The following is a 21,978-nucleotide window of genomic DNA, read 5'->3' on the forward strand; positions in this document are numbered from 1 at the left end:
AGCCTGTCTGCTGTCCTGGTGTCTGCTGTGGATCTGCGTTCTCTGCCCTTGCTACCAAAGCGCTACTGCCCTATCTAGGCTCCCATGGGATGCAATTCCTGCTGGTCCATCTTTTTTCCTCCTGTGCTGTTTCAGGTGAAATCCTTGCACAGGCCTCCTGTCATTCTTTCTAGTTCCTGATCTCTGTGAAGATGTCACAGCACAATTTTCTAAAAGAATCATATTTTCTTAGAATGGCTGAAAGTGACCTTAAAGATCATTGCATTTATTCTTGTTGTGACTGGCAGTATCTGTTGGGTGTTTAATAAAACCCTTAAACTGAGAGACACGTTCATCTCAGTTATGTAAATACTGTGTGAACATTTGATTGATTCTGCTTTTAGTCTGATTTACCAAGAGACAAGGCCTATGTAGTCCCAGTGTCTCACCTTCTGCTCTTTCCTGTTCATCTCCCAAATAATTCTGTATCTGCGAATCTCAACAAAGTTTGATGGAACAACAGAGATCTTTAAGATACAAAGTCCTTACTGGTGTTGGAAGCTAGATACACCAAAAGTAATGCCTCCTATCTACCTCCATACCAACTACAACAGATACCACAGATAGCACTGTTTGGCGGAGCAGATTCTCAGCTTGCAAAACGCTGTTTTTCAACATAGTCACCACCATTAGGTCTGCATTTTCACCAGCAATGAACAAGAGCCTGCATACTGCACTCGTAGAAGTCTGCACCAGCTCTGGGGATCCATGGCCGCCGTCACCACTGCTGAAATGCATCATCCACTGCCTCACTGTGCTCACATCCACTGCTTGGTCTCCAGGAATGCTCAGCAAGTACTGATGAATGTTGCTGGGTGCACATGGAGGAATTTGATTCCATCCCTTTGCTCCATATGCAACTCCCATGTCAGATGCCATTCTGTCAGGCTGTCCCTCTGCTGCCATCTGTCATGTGACAACGAAACAGAACAGAATGCTGGTGGGAAGGTTCAAACTACAGCCATTCCACCAACACCCTCCTCTGACATCGTGGGCCAACATCACAGAACAGGAGGCGTTACTTTCAGGGCATCCCTCGTAGAATAAGAGCATGAACTCAGCACTCAGCTGTTTGTGTGGGCAGTGCAGAACCGATGCAGCACACTGGCCTGCTGCAGGAAAGTGGGTAAAGTGGGTGGGAGGAAGGGACAGCATGGCTGAGGGCATGGGGACAGCACAAAGGAGTTGCTGGGGAATGGGCCTGTTGGAAGGATCTAAAGGAAAAGCTGCTTTGTTTTGATGGGAAACATCAAATCGACTCCAGAGGAATGGCAATTAGGTCAAAATCAGGAGGGTGGGATTTTTGTTCTCCCTCGTTTTTGACATCAGTGCAGTCCCTGAGCTGTTCTACCCTTCGGTTCCTCAGCCAGAATCAGGTGAAGTATTCTAAGTGTGTCACGTGGAAACGGCTGCAGGTTGTTATTTATGAAAGTAATTTTGTGTCAGAGTGGAAAACGTCACAGCGTGTCCAAATCAAGTTAAATCTAGACTGTTGTATCTATTCCTTTTATTCTTGCTTCAGGAGTAAGAGACTTAGAGGGAAGATTGGGCTCAGCAGCAGTGCTGGATGAGAGAAGGGTCCCATTAATCCCTGTTCACTCCAGCACGGTGCCTCATTTCCCAAAGGCTCATTCAGAACAACAACAGCTCATTTTTTGTACTGCATGAAAGCCACTCTTGCTGCGTGCTCCCTTGTGTCCCGCTGACAGCAGCGGATACCCTGCCCGCGTAAGCAGCTCTGGTTCCCATCTGCCAGCTGCCCTGGCTGTGGGCAGGCAGCTCTCCTACATTCGGGTTAACAAAAGCTCCCTCCTGGCTGCACCCCGGCCCGGAGCGCCCCGAGCTGTGCGGGCGGCAGGAGCAGGGCTGCCTGCAGGGTGCACTGCCGGCACAGCCTTGTGCTGCAGCCGGCTCACACGGGCTTGTTCAAAGCATAGCAATAAAGACGCCAAAGTACGGTGACTGCGGGCACGGCGGTGCTGCTGCGTTGTAGAAAATTAATCTTCACCTCTGTTAAGTGCCTGCCCTGTTGGCTAAGTCGCTGGAGGACAAAGCGAAGCCGCTGCCACAGGCTGCAGAAATTAAAGAGCTGGCCGGGTTAGGCACCGAGGTTTTAATGCGCGCGTTCCCGCGGGCCGCAGGACGGGTCCCGCTGTTGATCTTGCAGTTTGTGCCATTGAAACGTGAAGTTGATGGAAGGCGAAAGGAGAGGTTGTGCCGCCGCTCAAAAAGGCGTCCTCTGGAGCCCTGAGCCCGCCGAGCTGTTTCACATGAGGCAGGGTATGAGTCATGCTCATGAAAAGGGCAAAGAAGATTTTTTTTTAAAGAAATATATCGCAGTTAAATTAGTTTAGACAGCATGACATCAGAGAGTAATTAAATAGGTTTGTTGGAATTCCGTTTCCAATTCCTGAGTTCAGGTTTGTAAAAGATTTCTGAGCACCTGCAGGTCTCTGTGTGTGAAATATTTTCACTGGAAAGGATTCAAAACGTTAAAAAAACCTTTTAACACAGAGGCAGCATTACGCCATTCTTCCTTCTTGGAAAAAAAACCCCTCCGATTTAAACAGGACTCCTTCAAGTTTTCAGTCAGTTTTACAGAAGAAAACGAGGTGGTAAACTTTCTCTTTTCAAGAACAAGTCCTTTACAGCCGCTAACTGAAGTCAGGGGAGAGCGCGTCTGAGTTCGTGAGCATTTCCACTATGGGACTGGATACGAGCACTGAACAACGAGATTTGAAATGTTTTAATCTCAATCGAAAACCATTTTTGCTGACTTTGGTTTTTAATTTCTTTCATGTTTTCTTCTGCCAAACTGGAGGAACCTTTCCTGATTTTTTCTTTAGCGGCATTCAGAGGAAGACCAGAGGATGAAAATCCTGCATTTTCTCACTTTACTGCTTTGGCATTTGACTTGGCTGTCTCTGGATCTAGTTCCTGGAGCACTGAGTAATTCTGAAGCAGGCCAGAGTAATCCAGCGTCTAAGACAGATCTGTTAAAAGCAGAAGGAAAAGAGAGGGCTCCCTCAGCACGGGCAGGCACGCCACGGGCTGCGAACCATGGATTTAGCACCGGGACCTCAAAGGCAAGGGCTAAAAGCAATGCTGCTCAGGCTGGAGCTCTGCTGGCCAAGAACGATGAATCGCAGAGGGTTCTTTCAAGAACAGCAGCCACGGAGGCAAAGGTAGGACATCTCCCGAGCAGACCTTCTGGAGTAAGGACGGTGACTCCAAAGGTCCCAAATCTTAGCAGCAAGGCGGCTTTGAAAAAAACTGGCACGAGTGGTACTGATACCAGTTCTTTCAAAACGAAAAAGACTAAAGAGCCTGTCACCCAAAGGGAAGCTAAGGAAACTTTCAGACAGCCCCCTATAACGCCACATGAATACATGCTCTCTCTGTACAGGACTCTCTCAGATGCAGAAAGAAAAGGTGTTAATGGAAGTGTAAAACTGGAGGCTGGACTTGCCAATACAATAACCAGCTTTATAGACAAAGGACAAGGTAAGAGGGGAGCTCGCGCATGTGTGGACAGAGGGATGCCTGAGTGCAAGGCTTACTAGAAAATAACTGCGTGTTGTTAAAGTCAAAAGGCTCTTCTTAGCGAAAATGAAACTGTACAACTTTGCTGTAGATTTTGTCCTTATCTCGGTGAATTTTTCTAGGGGCAGAATTTGATGGTTGCGTGGCAGCCAAGCAAAACATCAGGAGAATATTTTAGATGCATATTTCTGAAAATCCATCAGTCCTTGCGTGTTTAAGGGTTTAAAAACTTTAACGTTTTTATCCTATGCTCTTTAATAAGTAGCTTCTGGAAACTACTGTTCATTTTTTTTGCTAAGTGTGCCTGAAAATATGTTCTATGCTGAGAAAGCAGCTGTTCTGTGGAAAAACACATGTTTCAGAACTGGAGGTCACCCCAGTTTGTTCAAGGATGAGTTGGGAGGAACTACAACGTAGACCCAGGAGTCATAGAGTAGCATTAGTGTACCTGTATGAGCTCAAATCTCGTGCTTTCGGACACCACCAGCCTTCTAACCGCAGAAGCTCATAGCCAAGCATGGGCTAATAAGAGTAAATAACTTCTGGGACTCCCTAATTTGCGGTTCAATGTTATGGTTCCAAATTTTTTGGAAATTTGGCCTAGTGTCTGCTTTCACACAACACATAACCAGGCTCCCAAAGAAAGATGTTCACCTTGCCGTTCTGGTGGGAGACTTATCTCCATGTTGCTTCCGGTGACCTTAATGGGAGCTTGGTCATGGACTTACGGAAGCAACGTCGGCCACAGATAACTACATAACAGTGATTGAAGGCTCAGCCACGACCAGATTTGTTTGCTGCTTAGTTAAGAATAGTTTGGCTTTTGGGACAGGAAGGCATGCAGCTGACCAGTGCTGCGTTCAGATCCTTGGCTCGCCACTGGAAGGCGTTGTTACTGAAAAACAGATAAAAAGTTGGCTTGGCCGTATTCCTCATTAGTGCTGCTCATGGGTTTAACCAGGCAAAGATAGCGTCAGGTTAAAGGGAGGCACGTTGTTTTGCCCAATTTGGAAAAGTTGTGAATCCTGTGGAGCCGAGTTAATGAGGCAATTATCCTTGTGTCCGGCAGTTCCTGGGGGATGTTGGTTTTAAAGAACTAATTGAGTATCGTATTGTCTAAAGGTAATGTTGGAGCCAGCATGAGTCCTGGGCACCATTGAAGCCCCATTTCACTAATTTAAGTGGGATGGAAGTGGTGAATAGGCCCTGTGAGTCCTCAGACCTTATAAATGACTGTTTTCCAATTTGCTAATGGCTACTTTGAAGCTAGAAAATGCCCACTGGTGAAAGAATTGACATTTCTACAGTGCAAGCTCAAGGGCTCATTTCCCTGATGAGTCAATAAATTCTTCTAGATTCCTGCTCAGAACCCATCCCTTAGACAAAAATTGTTCTTTCTGCTTAGTGGGCTAACTAAGGTCAATTCCAGTCTTATGGGGGGGAGCTTCAGGAACATCGTAGAGAAATGAGAAACTAGCATTGCTCTGTGCTTGATCTAAAAACGTGTGTGCTTTTTTTAGATGAGCGAGCGCCAACTATAAGAAAACAAAAATACATTTTTGACATCAGTGCATTAGAAAAAGATGGTCTGCTGGGAGCAGAGCTTCGAATATTGAGGAAAAAGCCTTCTGATGCTTGGAAATCTCATTCTTCTGGAAAAACTTCCCAGGTGAAATTGTTTAGTTGCTCTACCAACAGACAAGCAGCAACACTCCTGGACTCTCGCACTGTCAGTATCACAGATACACCAAAATGGGAAGTGTTTGACATCTGGAAGCTTTTTAGGAACTTCAAAAACTTGGTTAACTTGTGTTTTGAACTGGAAACTTTTGACAGGGGGAGAGCGGTTGATCTCAGGACTGTGGGATTTAACAGAACGGGAAGACAGGTCAATGAAAAGGCTCTCTTCTTGGTATTTGGGAGGACCAAAAAAAGGGACTTATTTTTCAATGAAATCAAGGCTAGATCCGGCCAAGATGACAAAACCGTGTACGAGTACTTATTCAATCAGAGGCGGAAGAGAAGAGCTCCTCTAGCAACACGGCAAGGGAAGAGGCCCAGTAAGAACCTGAAGGCAAGGTGTAGCAGAAAAGCCCTCCATGTGAATTTTAAGGATATGGGCTGGGATGACTGGATAATAGCACCTCTAGAATACGAAGCGTATCACTGCGAAGGTCTGTGTGAGTTCCCCCTTCGATCCCACCTAGAGCCCACCAATCACGCAGTTATCCAAACTTTAATGAACTCCATGGACCCCGAATCGACGCCTCCAACTTGCTGCGTTCCAACGAGGCTGAGTCCTATCAGCATTCTTTTCATTGACTCCGCAAACAACGTGGTCTACAAGCAGTACGAGGACATGGTGGTGGAGTCGTGTGGCTGCAGGTAGCAGAACAGTCGCTCATGTGGATGTGTTACGAAAGACAACGTGACGCACTGAACATAACCTCTCCCGAAACAAGGCTAACTTAATTTCTTACCTCTAGGGCACGTTTACAAGGATGTAGCACCAAACCCAGCGATTCTGTATGTCTCTCCCCCATCTCTCCACTGCGGGCATATTTCAGTGGTATTTGGATGCTGTCATGTAGCCCAGTATAAAGCCGTGTGTTGGCAACACGAGACTGGCTCTAACCAAAGTCTGTGACAGGGAAGATTTGACCTCCAAGCCTCTAAGTGACCTGCTTTTACTCTAGAGGCAGTGTGTAAAGATGGTACTGGTGAGCTGTGACCTGTTTGATCCTTTGAACAACATTCTTGAGACTGAATGTGAGTCCATGTGCATTGTCCATTAAGAACTGTGAGGAAGCAGTCCTGACGTCTAGAAGAGAAGGCTGTGCTCTGGCATGCTCCCATCTTGGTGTGAATAGTTGCACTGTGATATGATTTCTTTCTGATTAGCTCTCGAAACTATGCATATATAAAAAGAGTAATTAAATGTAATATGTTGATTTAGTTTTAAGCTGTACATGGAGATGGGTGATGCAGGAGGTATTACTTTCCATGTACGTTTTCCTGCAAGCTACATGTCTTTCTTAAGTATCCACCTTTCCATTATTGTGTAGCAAGATATATTACTCTGTATAAGGTCCAAGTTGTTCTCAAATGCTCCTAGTAAAAGTGTTCAGTTATGGCATAAGATGTAATAAATTATTGACACAGTGCTACATTGTGCCTAGCTGTCCAACTCTGCATAATTATAATGCTGTTAAGAATTTGTTTTAATGTTTTTGTACAATAAATACAAGTGAAAGGGACTTTTCAGAGCGGCAGAATGCTGGAGGTATGCATAACATGTTCACGTATTTCACTTGCCTCTAACTGCTGACTGGAAACACTGGAAGAAAGATCTGAAAGCACGCCGTGTTTTAATCGGGTGTGGAACGCCACTATCGCTTGGTGCACCTGGGGCCAGAATGAATTATGCAGCTGATTGCAAAAGAACTGCTATCTTCTTATTGCACGCTCCAACAGCTGCATGTTTGCATATCTCCTGTATCTATCCCAGGCATGGATCATAAATTTATTCTGGGATTTCTTTTTGTATGATTCCACCTACATAACCATGCTGGCATTTGAATGTAGATGGACCAGGCAGGATGTGGGAACCATTGGAAATGACTGACATAGCTTATCAACAGTTCAGTTACAAATGCTAAGGTCTTTGTTTTGCTGCAGTGTAAACCAGCAAGCCACACGAGTTCCTGGGCCTGCACTCTGCTTGCTCAGCATCACTGCCAGGGATGTTGTCAGGAGGTGAATATGGCCCCGAGGTCCTCCTGCAGTGCCCCCAGACCGAGCCTGTTCTGACTCACACTGCTGGGAAGTGGTCCTAAGCACCTCCTCGATGGCCACAGAGCAGCGGTGGCCAGATCTCTGTCCTTCTTTGTTCTCTGAGAGCTCTGAACTGCCGGGCCCTTGCAACAGCTCACAACGCCTGGTGGCTGCAGCCCAGCCGCAGGCACGTGGGCTCCCTGGGCGGGCAGACCTGCCGTGTGCCACAGCCTACAGTGGGGCGATACCGAGAAACACCGCAGAAAGCTTTCATACGTGTGATGTCTTTGCAATAGCTCAGCACAGTGACTTCTGCCTGCAGAACTGGGCATAACTCGGCCCAACCCATGCAGTAACACAAAATGAAGTGGGTCAGAACACTTGTCAGGAGCAGGGTGACTGAATAGCCCGTTTATAACACACACTTAGCACTTGAAGCTCCCCGTCACACACCTGAGACATTCCGGTGCCTCCTGCAGCTCAGGGCTGTGCCCAGGAATCTTGTCTGCCTCTGGGCTCCAGGTGGGCTCTCCACAAGTCCTGCTCCCCCCAGCTGAGGCCACTGCCAGGACCACAGCAGCTGACCACAGCTCTGTGCCAACTGCCTGGGGGCTTTCCACAGAGCTTTCAAACCAAGGAGTTTTGAATCCTAAGCTTCACTACAAGCTTCTATCTGGACAGATTTTGCCTTTGTTACAGTAGGAGAGAAAGCATTCTCCTGCCAGTCCAGAATCAAGAGAGTGTGTTCTGAACTCCTTTCTGCCCATTCTGCTCCAGCATTTTTTTTCTTCCTCCTGGCTGCCTTCTAGGTGGCTGGCATGCAGCACTTCATGCTCCTTTCCCCCATGCTGACCCGAGCTGTGCTCTGCAGATGTTGGGTGACCATGAGGAAGGGTGTTCTCCTTCCGCAGTGTGCTGCTCCCATGCATGTGCCTGTTTGTATGTTCCTAGTGGAGTCTCTGCTCTCATGTGTGCCAGTAACAGCACCAGTGCATCACTCCCCTGAGTGGAAGGTTCAGAGAAGTGGTAATTATATATGGAGTTTAAATCAGCATGTAAATGGAAAAGAATGCCAGGATTCTGTGATTATCTCAAACCAAACAGAGAAAAATTAAAAGAAACGCTGATGTATAAAGGTCTAAAAAAGTGCTGGTTGAAAAAGCTCCAGAATTCTGGTAGGTAGTTGATACAAAGTTTAAACAAACTTAAAGCTAGAGACACTTCAGTGCTGCAGTTAGCTCCTTACCGCACCAAAATCACCAGATCCTGGGTTTGGCCTCAACAGGGCTGCTGACTTTCACTGTGGTATGAATGCATCCCAGCTCTTCCGTGCTTTAATGCTGCACTGCCCGAGCCATTGAGGTCATCTGGTGCAAAAACCTGTCTCTGTAACTAACTATAAGATATGGAATGGTTACGATCACATAAATCTGCAGCGATGAAAGCCTGCTTGTCTCAAAGCTGTTTCTGTAATTCTTATATCACCCGCATCTTCAACAGGCACAAGAAGAGGCTGCCATGGTGAGCTTTTTGTTGGTAGCCTTAATTCCATATATGCGTTCAATTTCTACATTTCAGATCTTGTTAGCTGGAGTGGAAACTCGTATTGAAGCTCCCAAGGAGTGGGATTGGTGGCCATTGCAAATGTTCCTGATTGTAGAACGCCCAGAAGCAGAGCCCAGATGGACACATTTGGGCCTCATTCCTCTATGAAAGCAAAGGTTCGGGGACAGGGCACCGTGTGGGACTTCACACACAGCAAAGAAATTGGGAAGAAACCTGAGCACCTTGGGACTGCAGAAGTTTGGCACCGCTTTCTTTAGCGCCGTCATTACACAACGTGCAAAGATAGACACCCTAAGTTGTTGTCACAGCTTTCCTCCCGTGGGTGAGGCAGTGTTAGCAACTGGATGGCTGAAACGTGTGGAAACCTGAGCTGTGGAGCAATGCAGGTTAAAAGTTCAGCTTTCCACCTTTATGATGGCAGGTCTCACTCTCTCACTGAGAATGCCTCATTTGTATTTACTTTTTAGGGTCATTATCTGTCCCACGAGAGTCTTTGTGAAGGTCCAAATTTTCAAATAAACAGTACACTATAAGACAGGTATGTGTGGATAATTTTTGTTGTATTTGGCTAAAATGTGGGTACTAAGCTGAATAGGTAAACATAAAAGTATGCCATTTAAAACAATGCATTCCCATTAGTGTTTGAATATGTGCCTAAACTCCATGTACACTTTTACATGGTTATGTCATTTCCTGTGTAAAATGTGCTTGTTTGTGCAGCAGCCATATGAAAGAAGCAGTAACCCGCTATGTGGGCTATTTGAAGCTTTCTGTAAGAAACATAAAAACCCCTTGACCCTTGTATAATAAAAGGTGTTAAAAGATACTGCTTTTATAACATCTTAGCCAAGACTAATAAGAATGTACAAAGAAAACAATTTTTTTTTTCCTCCATAGTCCTGGTCAATCACGTGGGTTTTTTTATGAATTTGCTGTTGCTGTTGGGTAGTAAAACAATATTTAAAAATAAAATCGCGTGAGCTTTCATTGCTTCTCAACAAACTTAATGAAGAAGGAAATCTTAACATTCTTTGAAGAACAATAAACGCAGTGCCGTAAATACGCGTTGCTGAGTGCTCAGAACAGCCCATTTGTTGCCATCCCAGGTTTGCTGATATTTTTGCAGAATTTGTTCTGGTTTTCTGCAATGATTACATTAGCTGAAGTAGCACAACCAGATTCTGTTTTCCTTGGTGCCCTCCCTCCCCAAGCTGCACAGAGGAAGGGCCCTGTTCACAGTGAGCGCTCAGCTGGCTCTGCTAGAGGATGGGAGATGAGCTTTGTGATGGGATTCCCTGGGAACCTCAGAGCAGTGCCTTGTGCTGGGCTTTGCCATTCAGGAATCAGGGCTGAATCACAGAATCACAGAATGGCCAGGGTTGGAAGGGACCTCAAGGATCAGGAATCTCCAGCCCCCTGCCACACACAGGGCCACCAACCTCCCCATTTCATACCAGCCCAGGCTGCCCAGGGCCCCATCCAACCTGGCCTTGAACACCTCCAGGGATGGATGGGGCATCGACAGCCTCTCTGGGCAGCTGTTCCAGCACCTCACCACTCCCTCTGTAAAGAACTTCCCCCTGACATCCAACCTAAACCTTCCCTCCCTCAACTTAAAACCATTTCCCCTTGTCCTGCTGTTATCCTCCCTTTCAAAGAGTTGATTTCCTCCTCTTTGCAGGCTCCCTTTAGGTACTGAAAGGCTGCAATGAGGTCACTCCGCAGTCTTCTTTTCTCCAGGCTGAACAAGCCCAGCTCCCTCAGCTTGTCTTTCTAGGGAGCTGCTCATCTCTGTGGCTCCTCTGGACCCTCTCCAACAGCCCTCTGACTTTCTCGTACTGGGGCTCCAGACCTGGACACAGCACTGCAGATGGGGCCTCACAAGAGCAGAGCAGAGGGGGATGATCACCTCCCTGTCCCTGCTGGCCTCCCCTCTTCTGATGGACCCCAGGATACCATTTGCTTTCCAAGCTGCAAGCACACACTGCTGGCTCATGTTACGTTTTTCATCCATCAGGACCCCCAGGTCCTTCTCCGCAGGGCTGTCCTCAAGGACCGCTCCCTTCAGTCTGCATGGATGCCTGGGATTCCTCCAGCCCAAGTGCAAAACTCTGCACTTTGCTGCGTTGAACCTCATCAGGTTCACCTGTTCCCACCTTTCCATCCAGTCAAGGTCCCTCTAAATGGCATCCCTTCCTTCCACTGTGCCAACTGCACCACTCAGCTTGGTGTCATCAGCAAGCTTGCTGAGGCTGCACTCGATTCCCTCCTCGATGTCATTGATGAAGATGTTAATGGGCACATAAAGATGTTAAAAAGCACAATACAGATGTTAAAGAGCACAGCCTCTGCCCATTGTGCCACCAAGGCAGCGCCGTTAAAATGAGCGCAATACTTCTGCACATTCAGGAACTGTCTGCTTGCTTTTGACAAGATGCCATTTATCAATGATAATAGCTTTTTATTGGGGAAAAAAAAGAAACAGCTGAAATTTGTTTTTTGCTTGTGCACATGGCTTTAAGACATTAATCTTTCTCCAGAAGTGCTGAAAGAGAAACACAGCTTGGGTTCTGCACAGGCAAAGAGAAAGGGCTGTGGGTCTTCTCTGCAAAGATGCAGTAACAACACTCACAAACTTCAGGCAGCAAAGCTCATCTTGTTGGTGATCAGATGCCAGGAGCCCAGAGAAATGGGAGAGGGGTGGCACGGGGAGAAGCACACACAGGAGGTGCTCTAAGGAAGCACCCCAGGGAACCTGGAGTGGGAGGAAGGCAGCAGATAGCCCACACGCCAAGCACTTTTCTTCTGTGGGCTTGGTATGAGCAATTCTCCTTTCCTCTGTACACTGGCCAGTGGCTCTCAGTGGCCTGGACGCTGCTGCAGGCTCGGAGCAGGCTGTTGAAATCCAGCAGAACCAACCAGCTCTGCCAGCAGCACCGCACAGCCAGCGCAGCACTTGCTTCAGCTCAAGGACTGACTGCAGCTGTGTGCGCTGCTGAGGAGCATCCAGAGCACCACAGCTGAGAAACCTGAGTCTGTGAGAGGAAGCACTTGCATTTATGAGGCATTCAGATGGATGGTGTGTTTCACTGCTGGGCTGCTGGGCTGCAGGCAGGCAGGCGGTCTGTCCCGGCACAGCCTAACATCAGAAAGATGAACCATGTGGCTCTGGGTGGTTACTTGAAGAGCCCTTACCTTGTTGTTTTTTTTTGGTGTTTTCCACTACACCCTTAGCTCTAGCTGATTTTGAGCACTAAAGTGGCTTCACAGTCAGCACAGATGGGAGAGTCCGGTGCAAGACCTGAAACATCCAAGTGCTGAGCTGGGGGCTGCCGGGAGGAGCCAGGCTCAGAGCTTCCTCTCACCAAGATCAGGTTCCTGTGGGCCAGGGCTGGATCCTTCCCTGCAGTGTTCAGAGCCATTGGGAGACACAAGGAGAGGAGTGGGGACTGCATACCCCTCACCCTGCAAGAGGGAATGGAGCAGCTGCCTGGGCACGGCTGAGACAGAAGCCTTTCAGGCATACCTCACAGGGAGCACTGAGCTGCCCCGGTCTGTGACTCCAGGAATGCAGACAAAGGACTTGCACTGTACATTGCAACACTCAGCCGAGCCCTTTAACTGCTGGGCCCTGAGATAAGCAGCTGTGTTACAAAAACATGTATATTGTAGGTATGCTGTGAGGACAGCTGCTGGATGCATCCACCAGGCAAGAAATACTGAGTGTGGAGAGGGAGAGGGGAGAAAGAAATGGCTGGAGTGACTGGCGGCAGCACTGCCAGCATTTGGGCTCTGGGCATACATCCAAACCACCACTCCTTCACGTGGAGGTGTTTGCAAGAAGCTGTCACTGCTGTCAGTACTTTCACAGACCCCTGAGCCACATCCTGGTGCCCAAGCTTGGTCAAAGCATCCAGTGACCATGGTCCCTGGCCTCCACTTCACAGCATCCTCAATGGAACTTCACCCTTCAGGTGGGGTGGGGATGGAAAACCAAGTGTTACGGAAATGGGACAAGTGCATTCTTTTTTTTTTCAATGGAATATCACGTGGTTATTACCCGATCAATAAGTTCCAGAAGATATAAGAGGCTGCTGGGAGTTTTTCTGAGGTATGCAAACTTTAAAAACAGATCGATTCTTCGGAGCGCTAAGAAAAATGACCTGCTATCCATCTCAAAATATAAATGCAGCAGAGCTATCTTTCTCTCCAAACATTGCAGTATTTTCGTCAGAGAAAAAGCCATATGAAATAATTCATTTCTTGCAATAGTAATGAAATATTCCCCGTGCCAGTAAGATAAGAAAGTGATGAGGAGCATGTGCTGGCGCTGTCCAAGTTTTAGAACATTTAACCTCCACCATTAAGCCTACTGATTTTTAATAAATCTTGGAATTCTGGGGAAATTCCAGAGGTTTGGGAGGCTCTGGAGAAAAGGAATTCAATTCAGTACTATAAAGGGTTGCTGTGTTGACCCGGCAATTATAAGCAAATTATGGGACTGTTGATACTGACTGAATTTTATGATGTGAACAAAGGATGGTAGTTTAATTCATAGGTGATCATTTAGGATGGACATTAAGATCATTTAGCCAGACGAGCTGCACACCTCAGGTATAAAATTTTACCTGGGGACTCCGCATCTCTGAAAATGCCATCTCAGTTTTCACAGCCATCAAGGCAGCAAACGCCATTGTAGCAAGGGCTGGGAGAGAAACAGAACAAATGGGAAAACAGTGTGCAGGCACTCCAGGGACTGACACGGCCCTTCAACACTGCGATATGGCAGAGCTGGAAGAAGGCAATAAGGAGGATTGGAAGTATGAAACAGCTTCTGTGAGAGGAGTAAATTAGATAGAGCAGAGCTCCCCTGAGTGAGGTGGCTGGGGCAAGAAGGAAAGGTGATGAGGGCTAAGAATGTGGATGGGGAGCAAGCTTGCTCCCAGACGAGAACCACAGTGCCCTAAATGATACCAGTTCTGGGCAGGGTTGAAACAGAGATACTGATTCCTACAGCGTAGCCCAGAGGTACAGCGCCCGACCACTCGCTGCCTGGATGCTAAATGTCTCCATATGTTAAAGAAAAACTGACTGCACAAGTTCATGGAAGAGAGCTCCATGAAAGCTGGTGGGCACAAGGCCCCCCTGACTTCCTGAGCCACTGCAGCTGGAAGCTGAGGAGCTGTGATAGGAAAACCACTCCTCATTCCTCCTGTCCTTATTGTCTTTAGGGACCCATCGCCCACTGGAGGCAGGCTGGATGCCCCCCATGGTCTCACCCAACAAAAACTATTCTCACGTTCTCTGTGGAGACCAAGGCTTCCAAGGAAACTGTACAGCAGGACCTCCTGGCTGGAGCCATTGGGCAGGACTTGTGGAGCCTTGGCCACTGCCTTGTTAGAGAAGCATGGCTTTCTGATGTGGGATCTCTTTTCCCACCAATTTGTTTTTAAAAGGAAGTCTATTTTTAAAGTTCCTTGGAATTAAATGATACTACATAATAGCTGGGTATTACATGTTTGGAAAGAGAGATCCAGGATTGATTTAAAGACCAGAAGTTTTAAAAAGCTCACCACAGTCAGCTCTGAGCTAATTCTGTGAATATTAGCACTTCATTTTTTTAATAAGCAGCTTATTTCTACCTACTGTCCAGTTTCCACTTTGACTCAGTGAATTGCCTTCTTTGTCTGCTATGCTGAAAAACTTATTCCCAATGGCATTGTTCTACCTAGAGGGATGGTGATGAATTTTTCTCTTTTCTTTTCTATGGAGAACATAAATCAACTTGGTCACGCCCTTGCTGTGCTGCGTACCTTCCTTACCAGATTCTTGGTTTTTTACTATTTGTTCTTTCTTTAGACGTTTTTTCCATTTCTCCAAATATTATCTGCAGCACTGAGCGCCAGGTCTCATTTGGCTTTGGGTTAACAGTAACAGTCTCATCAGTGCCACAGACACAATACTATTTCTGTACCTTTCCTGGATGGTGACCTTCACTATAGTCCCTCCCAGCTATGGTTCCATTGCTGATGAACAACTTTGCAGCTCACAAGTTCTTGCTTTGCAGTTGAAAATCCTAGTTTACAGACGAGTTAAAGAGCAGCTGAGTACCACAAAAAGGTTTCTGTCTGACAAGATTTATTTTATTCCTGTTAAAAGTAAAAGTCGCCTTGTTTTTTAGGACGAGGCGCTGAGGCAAGGCACCGGCTCACGAGCTGTGTCAGCAGCAGCCCCAGGAGCAGACCAGTGCCTGGCAGCATTTCTCGACACCTTCCCGGGCTGCCAGGGAGAGAGCTCCTCAGCAAGGGATTATAGGCAGCAGTCTGCACTTCCCAAATGCTGACCAAGCCCTGGGCAGAAGACTGACGGATCCTCTCCTGCAAACACGCATTTGCTAAATCCCTTTTTCTCAGGACACTCTCCAGACATGTAGAGATGTGAAGATCAAGACGCGCTCCTGTTGGCATGGATCTGAAGGTGACATGAAAGCTGCTCTGGCACAGAGATGTGATCGGTACGGGTGTTGTTATCCGCTCAGCAGGGCTCACAGGCACCCTGCTCTCCCTGGGGAATGCTGGCTGACACAAGGAGACCTCAGTGCTGGGCATCAGGCTGTGTTTGGTGCTGCAGCTGCAATATGGTCACTGCTCACTGCCCGGCCCAGCGGAGGCGGGCGGCACTGACATTCTTATTGCAATATGGGCAATAAACGGATGCTATGTGAGCCATCCCATTGCTTAGTCCCTCCAGGATGCTTCGGAGCAGCAGGAGTCCCAGCCACCACAGGGGAAAGCTGCTTGCTGCCCTGCTCCCAACCTGGCCCGCTCCTGTAGCTCTCACTGGGAGCTGCGTGAAGGGGGGAAGAGGGACTTACTGCTGGATGGTGGGGGTGCTTCTCAGTGAAAATTGTTCAGTCTTTGCTAGGGGGGACTGACAGCACGCTCCTGATAGATTACCCCGGATAGCCAAGCCTTTCCCCATATTATATGGTTTTGATCACCAGCATAAATGTACTTGGTATAAAACAGAAGGTCAGGAAGGTTTAAGACATGGTATATGAGAAAACATTTTCCAGGTTTCAGCTTCCTCCAAGGTAATATGCAAGTGTAATTAAAACAGAACCTGGAAATATAGAGTACAGTACCCTATTGAAAGTGTGTTGTATGAGCTGAACTCCCTTCATTGATAGTTTTCCAAAACACACAGCTGCAATAATCTTTATCCAGGAGAAGGGAATAAATTAAGTCTGAACACCTCTGCATATAGTGCAGTACAGTGTACGGCGCTGCACCCCATATAACCTCCTAGCGGTAATGGAAAGCCGAAGGAGGCGCATGTGGAAAACCTCTCTGACCAGCAAACATTTTCTTCTTCAGAAAGCGTACAGATGGGAAGAAAAGCTCATGAAGCAGAGGCGGCTTAAGTACTGGGATGTCTTGTTCCTGAAGCTGTCTGCTCAAGTCGTTGAGGCTCTGCAATGGCAGGGTGCCAAAGCACACTCCAAGCTTGACAGGTGGGGAGGGAAACGTTCTGGGCTTGCCCCAGCAAACAGCGACTGCTGACAGCAAGCTAAAGTGAACAAATAGGAGTTTATCATATTTAACAGTAGCAGCAGCCACCAGGATATATAAGCTTGGAAAAAGTTATCAGGTCTGACTTTGACTTCCCCTGGACGGCTCAGTCATGGAGTTCAGACTTTGCTCACAAGGTTTCACCAAGCGCAGGCAGGGCAGCAGCGAGGAGCCTGCTGTGTGTCACATCTGCGTGTCCTCTCGCAGGGCTGGTGCAGAACAGAGGGAGTTTCCTCCTGCAGAACAGAGCAGGGACCACTTTGCACCCCTGGCCAAGGAATTCCAGGTCAGGGAATGGATTTCTCTCCTTGTCAAACCTTGCAGGATCCATCGGGTGTTGGCAGGACTGTAATTCCACTGAAAATTCGCTTTTTGCATTTTAAAAATAATGTTTAGCCTGGGAAGCAGCGGTGGCCAATGTGTTTATAGTGACACTCTAAACTGAGTATTCAGTCTTATGGAGAGGACTAAGCATCTTTATGTTGTTAATAATAGAATTAACTTCCATTAAAATTCCTTTTTCAGCAGGTGATGTTGCCTCAAAGGTGGCCTTGGTCTCAAAATGTCCAGATATATGCAAGGGAGAAAGATTCTGTGAAAGCAGAATTTGACAGATCCATTATAAATCACCAGTTCAATCCCAGAAATGCTGCTTTCCTTCAGCACAGAGCCCGAGCTGAAAACCAGCCGAACCTGGGCTTCCCCATGCCGACTCAGACGGCCCCTCGCTGCGTTTCTGGGACTGGGAGTTCTGGGAAGAGCAGCGCAGAGACATCCAAGTGAGTCTGGAAGAAGTCAGTCCACATACAGCAATGCTCCAAGGGCCCGTTATCGCTGATTTGTGCTCCAGCTCCTAAAAGGGCACATTAGACAGGATGCAGTGCCAGACCTGCGCTGGCTCCGTTGGTACATACAAGGCCCTTTCAGAACCTGGAGCACTGGGAAAGTGTGCTGCAAAGACAGTCAAATAGCTGAGGGGCCAGCTGGCAGTCTCGTAGTGTTGGCACTGAACCAGAGTTAATAAGACCTGCTGGACCTGAGCTGAGTTTTTGCAATTGGGTTTCTCTTGATCATGATCTCCAGGGTGCCCTGCGATATCCATACAGACTGTATTCCCTCTTGTTATCTGAAGGACCCCGGCCCCACTTGTTCCAGATAGCATGGAGAGATCCCGTTTCTCCATATGTTCATTAGATTTCCTTCAACTTTTCCTCTGTGGAAGCAGCAACACAAGGTTAAGAAGGAAAATCAATATAAATTCTGCAGTTAGATAGGAACTCTAGTCTGATTAGAGAAGAGGCTGAAGTGGAGAGATCTCTACTTTTGCCCTAGGCTGAGCTGTGTTCGTCTTTCGGAACCAAGGAGCTTTCCCCTGGAAATGTTGGGACAGTGATTGCCTTAGGTTGGCTTTGATTCTTCATGAGACCGAGAGGAGAAAAGCTCAAGAAGTTGTCAAGGAACTATCAGACTATTATGAAAAGTTTGATTTACCTGTGCAATTACTTTTTAAAAGACTGAAATACATGCCTGCATAAAAATGACAAGCGAAACAGGAAAAAAGCACGTTCTGTGAAAACATCTGAAATAAAATCAGATGCTAACAGGAAATTAGGAGGACAGAAACGTTAAAATATTTTCAAATGCCTTTGTTTAAGAGCTATATGTCATTTCTTGTCTTTGTAATAATGACAAATGTGCTAGCTTAGGATAGGTAAATGCACACGTAGTCTCAAAGCCTCAATAGCCCAAAGAGCTCTGTGCAGTATGTGGAAAGGCTGTGGGGTCTTCTGAAAGTGGACAGAAATCCAAAGAAATAAATAGAGAAAGATTTACCTGTCAGAAGGTCTGACTGCAGAGTGGTCAGCGTAGAAAATCATCACTACTGGAGAGGAGGAAGTGTAACAAGTAAAAAATAGCAAAGGTGTTCACTGAGGTGCTTGGTTCTTAAGTCTAAAAAGTAGAGAATTCAGGAAAGATTTGGCCTGGGAAATTCCAGTTTAGCAGATCAGGCAATGCCTTCCATGCTCAATTCCCAAGTGCAGCCCCTTCATGCTTTGGGCACTGCATTGCTCACTGAAAGACACGGGCATTCTGCAAAGCAGAGGCCACGTAGGACCTGGATTGCTGTGTCACCAAATTACATCTGGTATTTTTTACAAACCTGCTTGTCTTTCTTAAAGGCACTATAAGGACCCATTTGAAAAATAAAATGAGAATAATAATTTTAAAAGTCACTTCATTCTTTGAGAAAATCACAGAATGGCCAGGGTTGGAAGGGACCTCAAGGATCACGAAGCTCCAACCCCCTGCCACACGCAGGGCCACCAACCTCCCCATTTCATAGCAGCCCAGGCTGCCCAGGGCCCCATTCAACCTGGCCTTGAACACCTCCAGGGATGGATGGGGCATCCACAGCCTCTCTGGGCAGCTGTTCCAGCACCTCACCACTCTCATAGTAAAGAACTTAAAGTAAACAGTAAAGAAGTAAAAATCAGTAAAGAACTTAAAATTTGTGTGTATCCACCAGCAGGGTGAAGAAAAGCCAACCTGCAAAGCTGCATTAAGAAGTCTGATCTCCAGAACAGCCAACCAAGCGCTTCTCCGCATCTCTACAGATCTTCTGACAGCAAATAGCCTGAGGCCCATTTACTAATGCCAAGCTCTGCTCTCACCTAAAATCTTTAGAACTGGACATCAAAGGGAGGAGACCAGGGCTGACACTGAGCGTCTTTATGGTAGGTATGAAAAAATGTTCACAGTGGAAGACTGGAATGAGTTTCATATGGAAACGGGGAATCCCTCTATTGAAATTTTTAGGTGCACGTAAAAGAAACACGCATCAGAGAGATCTAAGAATATTTAGTACTGCCTTGGAAGTGGAGGATGGTTTAGGTGATCTTTTTAGCTACATACCTATAGGATTTGCAAATGTTTGTAATTAATTATGCCAACCAAGGAATAACATAACTACCTGGAATCAAAGTCATAGCCTCGCACACCCAAGCAAGAGCAAACATTTTAGAACTAGTAAATCATCTAAGCATCATAGCTGGTTTGAAACACTTCATCTAAAAATGACAGTTCCTTCAAACTGAAGTTTGGGACTAGATAAATACTCAGTTTAGACAAGGTGGCATTCTGAGTTCAGCACTGAATTATTGGGTAAAATAGAGTCCCTGTGAGCAGAGTCCAGCAGCTGCCCTACGTTAGAGGACAGCCAGCTCCACCCAGCTCCAAGAAGAACCCACAGTGGAACAGTGCTTGGAGAGCTGCAGCCTGCGGGAAGCCCACCCTGCTGAGTTTGGGAAGGATGGCATCCATGGGAGGGACGCAGCAGCAGCATGGGAAGGGAGTGAGGATGAGGGAGTGGCAGGGACTGACCACAGCTTTCATCTTCCATTCCCCTCTGCTGCTCTGGGGCAGGAGGCAGGAGAGGGGGATAGGATCAATGTATATCAAGTTTGCTTTTAGTTCTCACTACTCATGCCTGTTACAAATAGGCAATAAATTACATTAATCTCCCTCAAGCTGAGTCTGTTTTGTCCATTTAAATTCAGCTGCCCGTCGGTGTGAAGCCACCACATTATGCTAGAGAGACATTGCCCTCCTCCAGTCTTTCTTGTGGCATTTTATATGATTAATTAGCAGTTCACTGAGTCAGCAAGTCAGTTTCTGTTCTGACAAATATTCAAAAAAATATAACAGATGTCTGAGACTCCCAATTGATGATAGTCAAATATTTCTCCCTCGCAACTCTTCTTTTCTTACATATGATGCAAATGGACTACATGCCATTAAACAGGGCTGTGGTCCTGACAACTAAGTCAGTAGAAGGTGACCTGAGAGTGGATCTGTACAGCAGCAAGATTAATCATAGAATCATAGGATCGTAGAATCATGGAATCACCAAGGTTGGAAAAGACCTCCAAGATCATCCAGTCCAACCACCCACCTACCATCAATACTTCCCCACTAACCCATGTCTCTCAGAACAACATCTAAACATTTCTTGAAATTCATACAGCGGCTTACAGGGGCTAAGCTAAATTGAAATGGTCAAGAAAGAATGTCAGGAACAACTTGGATCTGTGAGTTGTTTCAAAGCGCTTAGTCTCAGTATAGCACCTTAGCACTGAAGAAGTTTCAGTATGCTTGTAACTAAGCTCCCTCCTGCTTCTGGGCTGTGAAATCACGGGGCCTTGTTGGTATATTGGATCCTTATTCCATCTTCACTGCCTTGATTGCAGGTGGATGCAGACTTTTTCCTCCCTGAGTTTTCCAAGTCTGAATAAGCTTCAATCTTGCCCTTTGTGTGTTGATGCTTGCTGGACTGAGGCTTTAATGAATAGGCTAGAATTATATCCTCCTTCCTCTTCTGCACAATAGCCAACTTGTCAAAATGAAGCCTTGGGCTAACTCAACAACACTGAGGTAGATGTCATGTGCCCTAGAAAATTTTATGCTTCTGCAGAACAAAAGTTGATCCCAAACTGAACACAAAGCAGCCCACAACACAGTGTTTTCTCTGCACAGCTTCAGGAAATGTTTTAATTGTTCTCTACATCTGGGCTATAATGATCCCATGAGGGTCTGAGATGGCTTCCTGCCTGGATTCTGCTGTAAAATACCAGTGCAAGACCTCATCAAGAGTGGTTCAAGCATCCCAGCCTCTCAAAATGGCCTCTTGGGGAAAGGGAGTTTTCCCCTTTATTACTTGAAGGAAAGGAATCACTATCACTACCTTAGCAGAAGGACTGACAGCAGCAGCAGTTGGGATGGAGGTTTCACGTGGTTTGACAACACAGCTAAGCTGACAGAATAGCAGGCTGCTGCCAGAACAGCCAGTCTGCTCTCCCCACCCTGTCCCCAGCCATGCATTCCTGGCATTTCTCCGATCCTAAGAAGGGCTGGTTCAGGTAGATACGTTCAGAGAAAATGAATCCTATTAAAAACAACAAAAAAGACAATTTTCAATGGTCTTGCTTCTTCAACCAGCTCATTGGCTCTGCATTCTTTTCATGAGAGCCAGTTGCTAGTACAGCCAGAAGAACCTTCCAGCTATTTTAAACTCTTTAGCTGCATTAAACACTGGCACCATTGAACCATACTTGCAGGAACAAAGAGAGGCCTCTTCCAGCTCTACCCTGACACATGTGGATAATCACTGCACCCATCTGAATGCATACAACATGTTGGACTGCACAGCACATCCCCAAGCATTAGAGTAAAGGAGCAACCATTCCTGCTGTCACCAGGCTTCTGTCACCACCAGCGACAAAGAGCAGACATGAGGGCAGATGTGGAGAGTCAACTCCTTTTTTCTTGCTTTCTGCAGCCTGCTTCTCTGCCTTTAGCATACAGCAATCCCATGCCCCTTATTGGTCACACTTTGAAAATAACCAATATCAGCTGTTTGGAAGATTCTGCAATTTTTCACTCTCCTTTTTAGGAGAGTTCCTTTTTTTTCTCCCCTAAACTCAATCTT

General features: G+C 46.6%; 1 protein-coding gene across 1 annotated transcript; it reads left to right on the plus strand.

The window, feature by feature from the left end:
* Positions 1 to 2,909: 2,909 nt before the first annotated feature.
* On the plus strand, positions 2,910 to 5,971 carry GDF5 (growth differentiation factor 5; the record flags this gene model as incomplete). Its single annotated transcript, XM_079543449.1, has 2 exons — positions 2,910 to 3,543; positions 5,103 to 5,971. The coding sequence occupies 2 exons, from the start codon at positions 2,910 to 2,912 to the stop codon at positions 5,969 to 5,971; spliced, it is 1,503 nt and encodes a 500-aa protein (XP_079399575.1).
* Positions 5,972 to 21,978: the final 16,007 nt, after the last annotated feature.

This window comes from Tetrao urogallus (genome assembly GCF_951394365.1).
Source record: "Tetrao urogallus genome assembly, chromosome: 16".
NCBI classification, from domain to species: domain Eukaryota; kingdom Metazoa; phylum Chordata; class Aves; order Galliformes; family Phasianidae; genus Tetrao; species Tetrao urogallus.